The 14,303-nt window shown below is 47.4% G+C and overlaps 1 protein-coding gene across 2 annotated transcripts in view; it reads right to left on the reverse strand.

Moving 5' to 3' along the window:
• St8sia1 (ST8 alpha-N-acetyl-neuraminide alpha-2,8-sialyltransferase 1) overlaps nt 1-13,032 on the reverse strand; it is a 138,885-nt gene extending 125,853 nt beyond the window's left edge. For both annotated transcript variants that reach the window (XR_004944442.1, XM_036180284.1), the window contains exon 1: nt 12,021-13,032. Coding sequence is in view for 1 of the 2 variants with exons in the window: in XM_036180284.1 (XP_036036177.1) it covers nt 12,021-12,256 (236 nt within the window). In the remaining variant the exon portion in view is untranslated. The remainder of the gene's footprint in view (nt 1-12,020) is intronic.
• Nucleotides 13,033-14,303: the final 1,271 nt, after the last annotated feature.

Genomic DNA, 14,303 nt, shown 5'->3' on the forward strand with positions numbered 1-14,303 from the left:
TCCTCTTCTCTGGAAACTGAAGGCAAGCCCCCACAGAACCACCCTGGCTTTTCAAGTTCAGAACGCCATTGGGTTTGGAGTCTAGCTCCTTTCAATGGGTTCATTAAGCAGGCGAAGGCAGAGAGGCAGGCCTCTCAGCACACAGGGGAGGACTGAGAAGTAAATGGCAGCAGTGGAGTGTCCTGTTCCTAAGTCATGGCTACTGCTTCTCCAGAGGCAGAGGGAAAACACCGTTCTTCTTCCTTGGTAAGCAGGGAGGAGAATTATGGGAAGTTCCAAGCCAATCATAGTGAATATCAAGGAGCAATAGGCATTCAATCCCTGGATTGAAATACTGTTTCTGGGCTGTGAAGAAAGCCAAGGGGGAAATGAAAGACATGCTACAGCCCACTGTGGGTGGGCCAGTGACAAGCCAAGATGGCACTCCCAGCCTGGAAAGGAAGGGGCAGCCCTTTGTGGGTAGTGTGCTCAAGAGTTCTCTTAAGAAGGCAGGTGAAGGAGGGACTCACCCACGGCCAGTGTTCAAGTCAACAGGGACCAATGAGGCCAGAGACCCATCAAAATAGCTAAGTAAGGTAGGAGGTGGGGTGAGGAGGGGCACTGGAGATGGCGCAGGAAAGCTCCTTAAAGGGGAAGGTAAACAACTCAAAATAGCTCAGGAAGTTCCTAAAACTGACCAGATTCACTCGCCACCAGATTAAGCAATAAAAGTGGGGGTACTTCCCAACAGAGAGAAGCAGAACTACAAAGGAGACTCTGAGACCAGCCCAGCCCTTTGGAGGCAGCAAGAACCAATGCTGTCTAGAAGACATTCAGACCATAATCACTTGGGAAGGACATTCTTCAACCTGTAGAGCTGCATGTTGGCTATGCCGTGTACTCCAGGTTTCCCAGTTTTTGTGAACTGCCACCCATGCTGGGGTATGATGATGATGCAGCTGTCTTTGAGTCATTTCTGCTTCTGGAAGTAACCCCTCACCCAGTCTCCTGTAAGGAACCCCAGTAAATCTCATTATTCACCAAGCTGGGCTTTGGTGGTAACTGTCCTTTGGTCTGTTGTGGGCTCCCTGTCTGGAATGGGTAGCCATGTGTTATGTCTCCCCAGGAAAAGCTTTGTCACACAACACAGTGGGGCTGTTATTTAAAAAAAAAAAAATGTAAGCCAGCCAGACATGGTGGTAAACACCTAGAATCCCAAAACTTGGGAGGTGGAGGCAGGAGGATTGGGAATTGACTAGTTGGTAGTTGATAGGGCTACACGTAATGAGATGGGAGTTCCAGGCCAGCCTGGACTACAGGAAACCATATCTCAAAAATAGAGTGGGGAAAATAATGTTTTTGTTTTTACTCCAAACTGAGCTTCTCATTCCAGCTCCAAGGGTCCCAGCTCTCCCAGCTGACCCCAGGTGGCTGGGCCAGTACAGCAACGGCTTAGGTTATGAGTGTTCTCACCCAGGCCAGCCTGCACTCCAGCTGTGTTCTATGGGTGACTGAGCTTAGCTTCCCCTGTGGAATGATATCTGCTACTGTCTTTGTTTGTTTGTTTGTTTTTGTTTTTGTTTTCGTTTTCTTTTTTCAAGACAGGGTTTCTCTGTGTAGCTTTGGAATCTTTCCTGGAACTCACTCGGCAGCTCAGGCTGGCCTTGAACTCATAGAGATCCGCCTGCCTCTGCCTTCCGAGTGCTGGGATTAAAGACGTGTGCCACCACTGCCCATCTCTGCTCCTGTTTTAAAGTTGTTCTCCCTCTAATTTTTCACATGTTGCTCAGAAAGAGTCAGTAGATATTCTAAGACCTCCCACCTTCAGTCTTGGCCTAGAATCAAATGAAGTAGAAGGGTCTGGGCCCTCTCTGCACTGTACCTAACACAGACATACACAGTGAAGTTCTAAAAGTGATATTGAATGTGTGTATTTTTTTTCCCATTTAAAAAAAAATAAAAAGAGTTCAAGGTTGGAGACATAACCCAATTAGTAGATGCTTGCCTAGCATGCACAAGCATGGTTCTCCTCCAAAGACCACATACACCAAACGTGAGCATGTAAGCCTGTAATTTGAGCACTTTGGAGGTAAAGGCAGGAGAATCAGGAGTTCAAAGTCATCCTAGGCAACAAAGTGAGCTTATTTGAGAGTTATTTATTTGAGACCATCCTGAGCCACATAATACTCTGTCTCCAAAAAAGGAAGAAAGTTGGATGTGGTAGCCCATACTTGTAATCCCAGCACTCAGAAGACAGAAGCAGGGGATGAGTCCTGGGAGAGCCTGGGTTATGTAGTAAATCTGTCTCAAAAAGAAACAACACAGCTGTGGGACTGAGGGATGCTGCTGGCCTTCATTGACGTGCTGTGTGCTCATATGGGTGAAGGCTGAGTCCTTGGGCCTTTTCAGCAAGCAGTGTCTGGAACAGGAAGACCCTGAGTAGATCTTATTCAGCAAGTCATGAATAAAGCTGGGCTGAGTGAGTTGGAATCTGTTGGATTCCTACCTCACAGATACTAGACATTTCTATCCACGCAACAAATCCTTATTAGACATCAAATACATGGCATGCCCCCATTTGGTGAGAGTGACTGGTGGAGTGAGACAGACAAACAAACAGCTCTGAATATGGCCCCAAAAGACCAGAGGGGCCAGTTGGCCAGTCATTTTCCATAGGACAAAAGAAGATACAGGACAGTGATAGAGGATGCCAATGGCCTCTCACTCTATAGTATACAACCTCCAAGTGCTGACCCAACTAAAGGTCATTATGGAGTTTTGTACCTTAGAACCCAGCATCACCTCCTTCAGAGTCACTCTCCACACTTCCAATTTTAGGGAAGTGACTCCCAAAACTACAGCTGCAATTTACAATGTTCTATTTTATCTGAGCTACTTTTCTCTTGACATCGCAACTTCAGCTTGCAGTAAGGTAGCCTTTATTTTTATACTACAGTCTAATTTAATTACTTAAGACCTAGAAAAAACATGATGTCAGGGGTTGGATAAGGCACTGTTATTTTCCTGTTGATGGAGCCAGTGCTAACTACCCTCTGAACAGGAATGAAGAGGGTAATAGGGAGAGATAGCCATGTGCACCATGGCCCCAAATAAAGCCCTTCCACCAGGAGGGGCCAGCACAAGGCAGGGATCCAGTGCGTGGAAACTTTCTAGTGGCTTTGACCTCTTGAAAATTCACCTGAGGGGAATTTCATCACCCTAATAGTCATTGTGTGCCTGCGACTTATGCAGTCACCCTCTGCTCTTTTCAAAGATGGAAAAACCCGAAGTGCCCTTGGCCAATGTCAATTACATTCTATGAGGCAGTCCAGAGCGGATGGTAGGAGCAAGGTTGCCAAGGTGTGAATTCTTAGCCAGCTGTGGCAGTTCAACCTGTAACCCCAGCACCTTGGAGGCCGAGGCAAGAGGACTATGCTGAATTTGAAGGCTATAAGGTGAGACCCTGTCTCACAAACAAGCAAACAAAAAGGATGCCAATGGAGATGCTTTTACTAGGAAGCATCTTTAGTGGATGTTCAAGGTCAAGGTGTTTTACAAAGCATAGGAACACAGAGTGTCTGAAAGGACATGGCCAGGAAAGCTCGCTAGATGTCACTTATCTTAAAAACAGTGTTACCTTCACCACTTTGAAAGCAGAACCCCACCCCGCCCCACCCCCTCGGAGACAGGGTTTCAGGCAGCCCAGCTCTGATGACCTAGAACTCCTGAGTCTTCTGCCTCCATCTTGCAAGTCCTGGGATGACAGCTGTGGATCAACAAATCCAGTTTATGCAGTGCTCAGGTTTCAACCTATGCTTCATGCATGCTTGGCAAGCACTCACCAACTGAGCCACATCGTCCACCACAAAGCATAATTCTTTGAAGGGAATATATATAAAACCACTCACAAATACACAGAAAACATTTTAAAGGGCCAATATACAACTTTTCCAGCAGCAGCATGAATTGCCTTTTATAAAAGCTAGCTGTTCTAATATGGTGACTTCTTGAAAATAACAATAACAAAAAACTCATAATAAATGGTATTTTTTCAAAATAATCATAAAGCTGTATTATCACAATTTTGAAAATAACAATTACATGACAAAATGGCAGAAAGTATGAGTGGATAAAGGAATATATTAAGCTAAGTCTACAAAATATACACTGAGGAATAATAGAGACACGTGCAAACCAATTTGTTCACACTAAGTACCACTAACAGCATTAGGATGTTTTCTCCTTTTTACCGAATTTTAAATTGTTTTGCATTAAATGTGTATATTTCCAAAAGTCAGACAGATAGTAACACTATGAAATGCTTAAATGAACATGGGGAATGTGAAATCACATATGTTTTCTCATATCAATCAAGTCACTGAAATGGGTGCTTCTCAAGTCAGTGTGTTCTCCACACAGCCACATGGAAGGCTCCAGGAGGGCTCAGCCGGTATGAAGTGAAAGTGTGCGCCTCTGGATCCAGCTTCCACACCAACCCTGCTGTTTGATTGGCTTCTATCTCAGTGACACATTAAAAAATGGTTCCCAGACAGAGACCAATCAACTGCTTCAAAATTATCATAATTACCCAAAGCTGACAGACTGCATCCTTTGGGGCACCATTTCAGATAATTTCTTTCTTTTTTTTTAATTTAAAATGTTGTTGTTGTTGTTGGAGAGAGGTTTAGATGGGAGCTTTATTATGTAGCCCAGGCTGCCCTCAAACTCATAGAAATCCTCCAGAGTGCTGGGATTACAGGTGTGCACTGCTAGGCTCAAGATTCAGTTTTTCATTATTTAACCAATGTTACTAGACTTCTGATTTTATAAAGTCTAGGACCCCATTGTAGTAATATATTATTATAAGGTGTGTTATATTTGTTTATGCTGTGGAACATTTGTTTGATGATGCAAAAATGTATTGCATTATTTTATGCTGCATGTGTTTAACTCTGTGAAGCTGTGTTACTGTGCCTGTCTAAAACACCTGATGGTCTAGTAGAGAGCTGAATGGTCAATAGCAAGTCAGGAGAAAGGACAGGTGGGGCTGGCAGGCTGAGAAAATATATAGAAGGAGAAATCTGGGAGGAGCAAGAAGAAAGAGCAAGAGAACAAAGAGAGGAGGACACTGGGGGCCAGCCACCCAGCCACCCAGCCACACAGCCACACAGCCACACAGCCACCCAGCCACCCAGCCACCCAGCCACCCAGCCACCCAGCCACCCAGCCACCCAGCCACCCAGCCACCCAGCCACCCAGCCACCCAGCCACCCAGCCACCCAGCCACCCAGCCACCCAGCCACCCAGCCACCCAACCACCCAGCCACCCAGCCACCCAGCCACACAGCCACACAGCCACACAGCCACACAGCCACACAGCCACCCAGCCACCCAGCCACACAGCCACACAGCCACACAGCCACACAGCCACACAGCCACACAGCCACACAGCCACCCAGCCACCCAGCCACCCAGCCACACAACCACCCAGCCACACAGCCACACAGCCACACACCCACACAGCCACACAGCCACACAGCCAGCCACAGAGTAAGAATGAAAGTACAGAGGTAAGAAAAGGAAAAAGCCCAGAGACAAAAGGTAGATGAGATGATTTAACATTAAAAAAAGCTGGCAAGAAACAGCCAAGCTAAGGCCAGGCATTGATAATTAAGAATGAGCCTCCATGTGTGATTTATTTGGGGGCTGAGTGGCCCCCCAAAAAGAGTAAAAACAACAATACCCCATTTTGATTCCTTGCATCCCCCCCACATTAACCCATAAGAAGCATTCTGACAGGAGATGTGGGTAATGAGCAAATGGCTGATAAGTTACACTAGGTCTGCTGTTTTCCTCAGAAGGCCACAAGCCACAGTACAGCTTCCTCAGTACCCAGCATGGAAAGTAGAGTGCATTATAGGGTCACATTCCGTTGCCATGTGTCCCTTCACTGAAGGGGCAATTTTAGGCATAAAATGTGCCCCAAGGAATGACTATTAATTAGCAATTATTCCATCAGCACTTAATCTCTCAAGGTTAGTGGACACCAATGGTCAAGACCTCAAAGGCCTAAATGAATTATTTGAAATTCCAGCATGTGGGAGGGAAGTAGAAACAGAAAAATCAGGAGTGCAAGGCTACACAATGAACTCAAGGCCAGCCTGAGCTACTGTAAGAAGGACAGGAAGTCAGCATCATTCCAAGATGACCCACAGACTTCAAATAGGCCACACCCTAAACTGACATACATAATCACTTGGTTAGCCCAACTAATTTCCTAAAATATCCCTCTCTCTTTTGTGAGAAATTGAACTCAGGGCCGTTATACATTCTAGACAAACACTCCACTGCATGCCAATTCCTCTTTCCACTGGTTTAATTTTGAGGCAGGATCTTGATGTAGTTGAAAATTACTCCAGAGCCCAGGCAAGTCTTGAACTTCCTGATGCAGTCTTCCCAGTAGCTTCAATCATATGTACATGGCATGAAGGAGACAGAGAAGGACTGGGGAAATGGTTCTTGAATCCCCAAATGCAAGGTATGGGGACAGAACTCTGCATCTTCAATCCCAGGACCCCTGTGGTGACATGGGAGGTGGAGCCAGGCGAATCCCAAGAAGCTCATGGGCCAGTATGTGGTACATGCAATGTCCCCAGACCAGAGACTCGGCCTCACAGTGAAAAGTGGGGCTATCCTGACACACCTGCAGCTGCACTCACACCAAAGATAAAAGAACAGAGAAGAGGAACAGGAAGAGGATGAAGGAGAAAACAGTGAAGATGCTTTAAACACAGCCAAGGAGGGGGGAAAACTAAAGAAAGCCAAGGCGAGGGGTGTTCCTGGCCTGAGCATCCATTACATGTTAGATCCAGTTGTAGGCATTTCCAACACATTACCTAAACTGATCTCAGAGCAATCGTACAAGAAACGTTTTTACAGGCTGGCAGGCAATGAAGACTGTCTTGTTCAAGAGCAAGCATAGCACAGTGCTATGGCGTTAATCAGAGCTAATGTCAGAAGCACTGTGTACAGTCCCTGTCACACACTCCCAAGAGGTGACCCGGAAGTAGACTGGTGAAGTGCAAGATGACATGATCCTGGGGAGGAAAGATGCTCAACAGTAACACAGCCTGGGGTGTGTCCAGGACAATATGGAGTGCAATGTTACTACACTATACAAATCAGACTGGGTGAAGAGTGGCAATGGAGAGACACAGGAGATCAAGGCCTGATTAGAAAAGACACAGGTGATACCGCCATTGCCCACCATCACCAGAGAATGAGCTAGAGGCTTAAATTACACAGCTCCATACTGGAAATCCAGCTCTACCTTTTGGTTCCTGGATCTCTCTGACTCCCATAGTTTCATCTATAAAACAAAGTGTTGTTTTAAAAATCTACTTTATAGAGTTGCTTTGAGGACAAGTGCTAAGAATGAGGTGGGTACATTTTATATTCAATAAATCTTAATGGTAGATTTTTTTCTATGATGATTAATGCTAAGCCCCTCCATATTTTACGCCATAACATAACTGTAACATTTTATTTTGGTTTGGATTTTGTTTGCTTGCTTTGGAGACAGAATCCCCCTATGTGGCCTTAGACTCACAAATCTCGCCTGTCACAATCTGTTAAGGGTTGAGACTACAAGGATGTACTGACACAAAGCTTCTAGATTAGTCTCTTAACTTCAAAACTTATGATGCCAACTTGTTCCCAAGAAACTTTTTCAAAGTTGACTCCATAGTCCCTTAACATGACAGACATTCCGTGTGCATGCTGGGCACTGACTGCTACAACCTTCTTATCAGGACAGTGTGGCAATGTCTAAAGTTTTGAGCCCCCATGGCTGGAGAGTGGCCACCTAGCCTAGCCTACTTGGTGAGCTCCAGGTTCAGGGACAGACCCTGTCTCAAAACAACAAACAAACAAAAAGTAGATGGTGTTTCAAGAACGACACATGAGGTGACACGTGTGCACATGCACCCACACATATTCACTCTGCCTTTGTCTTCACACACACAGACATTTTGATGGATTAATACAACCTCTGTCCCCTAAATTCCCTGGTGGTGATAACACTGTCAGTCCCTATCTCACAAGGAACAGCCTTAAAGGCATTTGAGGATTGGAACTAGGCTTCCGCTGACCTCCAAGTCAGCCTGTCCCCTGACTCTCCATTGGTAGCTTGAGATCATTACACACAGCAATCATATACTTCCATCTCTGTTAAAAACAGCCTTCACCCACCACCCCATTTTACTCTTCTTCAAGGCTTAAAGCAAGCCCCATCTCCTTTCTGAAACCCCATCTCCTCTCTGAAACCCCATCTCCTCTCACTCAAAGTTCAAGCCGCAAGTTCTGTGACTTCCCAGGGCCCTGCTGATGTTCCCGTTGCCACGCCTCAGAATCACACAGACATGTGGCTAGTTGGTGTTCTGTGTGCACTTTCATGTCACTGCAGCCCTTGTAGAATCTTCACACATCTTATTTCACAAGTCAGGAAGGAAGCTGTGAGAGTTGCCTCACCAACGAGCCACATGTAGGAAGGTCAGAGCCACATTTGGACCATTCCCAGTGCTTTCCCTCGGGCATGCCACCTCTCTCGGGTGCCTCAACATCGAGTTGGTTACATCCACATCCATCTAGGTTTCTTCCTCCCGTAGGGGTCCAGAAAAACCTTCTGTTGTAGGAATCAAGAAGCAATCACCTTTATCCATTTTAACAAGTTTCTCAAGGGTTATTAAAGCTGACAGAGCAAGAAGGGAGTTGGAAAGATGGCTAAACAGTGAAGAGCGCTTGATGCTCTTATGGAGGACCCGAGTTCAGTTTCCAGTACCCCGCTCATAACCTTCTACAACTCCAGTTCCAAAAGATCCAATGCCTTCTTCTGTCCTCTGTGGACATGTAAGTGGTGCACATGCATGCAAGCCAAATAGTTACACTCCTAAATCAAGAACACATAAATCCTCTTGGAAGACAACACATATATGGCCCTCACGGAGCTGGTACTGGTTGGTTAGTTTGGCTACAATGTCCGGTGCTAAGAACAAAGCCTTACACAAAAGTCCTTGGTGGGGGCTCATTTCATAAGAGCAAATGGATTGGGTGAGGAGCTCACAGAGACATAAGCACTCCTCTAGCTTAGCACTCCCCACCATGTGAGCAGTCTGTCCACAGGAGCAGGAGGAGTGTGGGCTTCCAGAATGAGGCTGGCTACTCCACCAGCCCCTGCTTAGTTCACAACCTTCACAGCTCTGGACTGCTAGGCTGTTGTCTTCCAGACTTCCCCCATGAGAGAAGCTGATCCACAAGTTCCAGGGCAGGAAAAGTGAATCAGGAAAACCAGTGGGGATCCAGCGAGCGAAGGAACATCTGAGATGCAGGGTTGGAAACACAGGGAAGTCCTCTTTCATTGACACCATTTGAACGGTGCTTCCAATTTGTTTACTTGTTTGCTTTGTCATATGTCCCTAGTGAGAGATGAGCTCTTCCACCCTATGCATTGGGGTCCTACAGGCCTGACCCATAGAAGGCACACAGAAGTCATGCACTAGGTATTGCTGGGTGACTGCCAATACATGCCTATATGTACATCTCTATATGTGTACACTCATATATGATATTTTTCTAGGTATATCAACAAGTTTGTGTCTATCTCCTCACATAAATAAACATTGTCCATAAGTGCACACATCTTTGTATCTGTGAAGACATTTAAAACTAGACTAACAAAGGTATATGTTGCCAAAGTGAGGCTCTGCAACACCACAGTGACCTCTGGCTCACCTGTCTATCAAAAACACATACTCCTACCCACGAACTAATCAGGCAGATGTTTAAAAAGTGAGGAACTTTATAAATGTTCAAGGCAAAAACGTGTCTTAGCTTAACAAAAATAAAATTTCTCAAGTCTTTCCAAACTTTCTGTCTGTTTATTAATTTAATCAATGTGAGCATGGAGGGAAGCATGGACAAACATGTCTATAAATGTGACAGGTGATATAGTGGGGACTTCTCCAGGCTGGCCAGAAGTCCCTCCTAAAGTGGTAACATATGCAGGAGGTTAGAGTGTATGCTAACCACAGATGGACCATTTTCTGGATACACAAGGTACCAGACACTGGGTAACCCTCTTTTCAATTTAAACCATAGCACAACCCTGGGACGGGGATGATATTGTCTGCATTTTGTAAATAAGAAAGCCAAGATTCCAAGAGTTAAGTAATTTGCTGAAGAGACTGTGCTCTGGGGCTGGCTATGACATAGGCATTGTGCAAATTCTGGACTCTAATTTGAAGTTTAAGTTGTTTTCAATGAATTAAGTGCTTCTTGCACACTTGTACAGAAGCTGACTTTGAGGGAAGTGTGCATAGGCACATTTGATGGTATACAGGCATAACTAAGTCATGATGAAGACCACCCCAAGTTAAAGACAGTAATGAGCAAGCACATCTCAGAAACCATTCGCCTGTGTTCGTCACATTATGAGAGCTTTTGCACTTGGCCGAGTCCTCTCAAAGAAATTTTCTAACAAGGCGTGTGTGTGTGCATGTGTGTGTGTGTGTGTGTGTGTGTGTGTGTGCGTGCGCGCGCGTGCGTGCGTGCGTGCATGCATGCGCGCACGCCTTCTAACAAGGATATATATATGTCAGGTTCTTTCAAGCCAATGGAAATTTCTTAATTCATTTCTGTCCTTTTCTCGAACAGAAAAGTGCCTTCAGTGTGTAAGGAGCCACTGGGTAGTATGTATTAGGTACTTAGAGCCCAAAGTAAATCATCTTTGTGTACTTTGAAGGGGAGTGGAATTATTTTTAAAACGACTGAGGACAGAGTAAAGAAGGGGGAGAAAAAGATAGCTCTTCCCTCTAAATTTGAAAGAAAATGTCAGCTGCCTTCATCAAGATTCTGAAAGAGCCATTCAACCTCTCCCTTCCCAGAAGTTGGCCTAAGGAGGGAAATTATTTATTTTTAAAGATTTTACTTTAGCTCATAACATCAGTGGGAAAGGTTTCCATTGGCTCTTGCCTATCTGTCAACTCCTCCCTCAGACCACTATCAGAAGGGGCCAGCAAGGCAACATCTTGACGCCAGGGACTGAGGTGCCCTGCAGTAATTCAGTGGGTTTGGTTGGTCAGTCAGTTCCCCCACCAGTTCCCCCAAGATGCTGGTAAAGTGCAAAGAGAACCCTGCAGGAACCTGTCTTCTGCTCCCTAAAGTAACACCTCCCCCAAGAGGAAGAACTACTAGCTCTGTGTGGTCCCTATTTCAAACCTGGCCTTGGGTTTTGTTTGTTTTCTGATTTCAAGCCTTTCCCTCACATGCATCTCTCAGAAACATTCCTGAGTCTAAACTAAGAAAAAAAACAAAGCCAGGAGCTTTGGAACATGAAGGCAGTAAAGATTCTAGCGCCTGCACTTGTTCTAGATAATGAATGACCTTGGGCTAGTAGCTTACGCTACCCAAAAAAACTGGTCAGAAGAGAAAAATATGTCATCAAAAAGTTCTTGAAATTTCAACACAAAAATCACGTGGTCCCAGCGCTTAGCAGGTTCTGTGCTCCGGACTCGCATTGGGCACATGCACAAAGCCGCAGGGGGTGGGGGCACAAAGACATGGATGGATTTCAGGTGTTTCTGACCCGAGGCTTGCCTATCATTCTTGCTTGTTTGATCTACATTTACCATTTGCCCCCAGACGCCTCTGAACCTGCTTCTAGCTTACTTCTTAGCACCAAACATCTCCAGAGTCCAAGAAATAAATTTTCTGAAAGTAGCAGAGATGAAGTTGTCCTGGGTCTCCCTTGCCACCAGAGCTGGGTCAATTGCAATAGAAGGCGGACTCGGGGACGATAACACGTCTTTGCTTACGCAAAGGTGCCTGATACATCTCTTGGGGTAAGGATGGGATAGACCCTGACTTCAGTCTCTAGGTTGGGCATGGCACAGAGAGAGCAGGACAGGGAAGCCTCACAGACGACCCTGTCCTCTGCACACTAGCAGGAAGGGATGCTGAAGGGAGCAGCGGCCAGCAGTAGGTACCTGAAGAGCCTGGCAGCGGTCTGGTTCCTCCTCCAAGCCATGCGCTGTGCCAGCACCCCTTGCACGATCTCCTTCTCGTTGGGTAGCCGGTAGACAGGGAAGATGTAGAGCCAACAGAGGACCACTACACAGAGGGCACTGGCTCCCACCGGTAGCCTAGTACGCGGGAACTTCCATGCCAGCATGGCCATGGCCCCTCTGGACGTGTGTCGCCGGGCCCGCCCGCAGGGGCTCATCACAGCCTCGGCATCCAGGGTCTGTCGTGGGAGCCTCAGCACAATGCCAGACGAAGTGGCAGGAGAGGGTGACTCCACGGCCAGCCCCCCATGCACACACACCTTTGGCTTTCTTGCATGCACACGCACAGCTGGGGGACCCCCACTACGGCCCCAGAGGTCAGCTACAAGGATCTTCGCCAATGCAACTTTTCCCACGGATATCTTGCTAGAGGAAGTGGCCTCCGGGCAAGTCACGAGCCATGGTCCCTTTCCCTGCAGAGGTAGGCGACGAGGGGTCTAGGCGAGAGCAGCGGGGCCAGCTGCTGCTGCCCTTACTACAGCATCACAGCTGACCTCGGCTGGGGTTGTGGAAGAGGTGCGGCTGGATCCCGGACATCTGACCCGCTGTGTCCCTTCCAGATAAAGATGCTCCTGCGCCCTGCACCGCCCTTTCCCCCGCCTCCTGCGCCGCCGCGGTGCCGGGCACCCCACAAGACGTGCTCTCCCCGCCGCGCCAAGTCCTTGGAAATTTCCACGGCGGCCCGGGACCGCTAGCCCGCCCCCGGCGCCTCTGCCGTGCCTGCCGGGACCCTCGCTCCGCTCCCCTCCCAGGCAAGCTGAGAACTCGCTCTCATCAGTTCATTCAGCGGCGCGCCGCAGCCTTCCGCTGCGCCCTGGACTCCGCAGACACGCGCCCCGGGATTGGTGGAAATCAAGGTCTCCTCCACCCTCCCCCACCCGCGAAATTACCTCCTTCGACCCGCTTGGGGCCGCAACACTCGCCCAGGGCGCAGGCCCCTCGCCGCTGCCCTTGTTCTCTGCGGAGAAAGGCAGACAATAAGAACAACGGCCCCTCTGATGCATGCATGCACATGCACATATGTCTGTCCCTGAGTGTGCACAGACTAGACTCGGCCCGCACCCAGTGCGCCAGGGCTGCTGTCACCCTCGCCTTTCTATAAGTGACTGGTTATAAACGAGCAGCTAGAAGGTTGGAGGTGATTTATTCCTTCCTGAGCTCCTTTAACCAGATCAGCCTGTCCGCGAGCTATGTTTCCATGCACGCACGCGCACACACACACACACACACACACACACACACACACACACACTGATGCTGGTGGGCACGAGGGGAAGTGCATGCACACTAGGGTCCGCCACCTCGTCTCCACCCTGCAGAGAGCAGAGCTGCATCCACATATGTATGGTTGGTGTCCCAACCAGCAGACCTTGGGGGGAGATAACGCCTCCTCTGCCACTATAAATTTAAAAAAAAAAAAAAAAAAAAAAAGGTTTATTCTTAAAGGGCTTCAATGGCAAGCTTATCACAACTGCGACCTTGGAAAAGTGCCACCCGCCTGGACCCGCCTAGTGGAGGGACTCACTGTAAGCCATTTCTGCTTGCCCAGGCAGAAGACAAAAAGCTCGGGTACCTCCTAGCGGCTGCCTATTCTATCTGCTTGAGCATCCTGTACAAGACAAAGAAGAAAGTCTGCATCCTCCAAAACCAGCCAGCTTAGTCATCACCCAGCCAAAATCTCAGACCGCAGTTCCATTTGTTCAGCCATAAGCAGCACTCTAGACGGTCCATACTGACTAGTGTGTGCCCTGCCGTCTTTTTCTAGCACCTTCCAGCACAGAGAAGTGAAACTTGAGGTTCTGGGATGGCTGTCATTCTACCAAGCTTTTCTTAGGAGGACCACTCAATGCTCCCATGGGCCGGCAGCCCCATAGTGGAACCTAACACCGATTAGTTAAAGATTACCCATGCTGCTGGAGAGAGGCTTGCTGATCTTGTGGAGGACCTGTGTCAGTTCCCAACACTCAATGCAGGCAGCTCACAGCTTTAAATCCAGTTCTGGGAGATTTTTCATGCTCTGGGGCACCTGTATACATACACATATCTCCACATAGTTACAGACACATAATTTAAAAATAAAATAAATCTTAAAATAAAATGAAGATCCCTCCCACCCCAAACCTACTCTATTCTAGGAAGGAAGATAGGATGGGGACCTGTTTCCCGCCTTTCAAGGGCTATAGACACATCATCTACCACTTTCCC

Source organism: Onychomys torridus, chromosome 3 (assembly GCF_903995425.1).
Source record: "Onychomys torridus chromosome 3, mOncTor1.1, whole genome shotgun sequence".
NCBI lineage: Eukaryota > Metazoa > Chordata > Mammalia > Rodentia > Cricetidae > Onychomys > Onychomys torridus.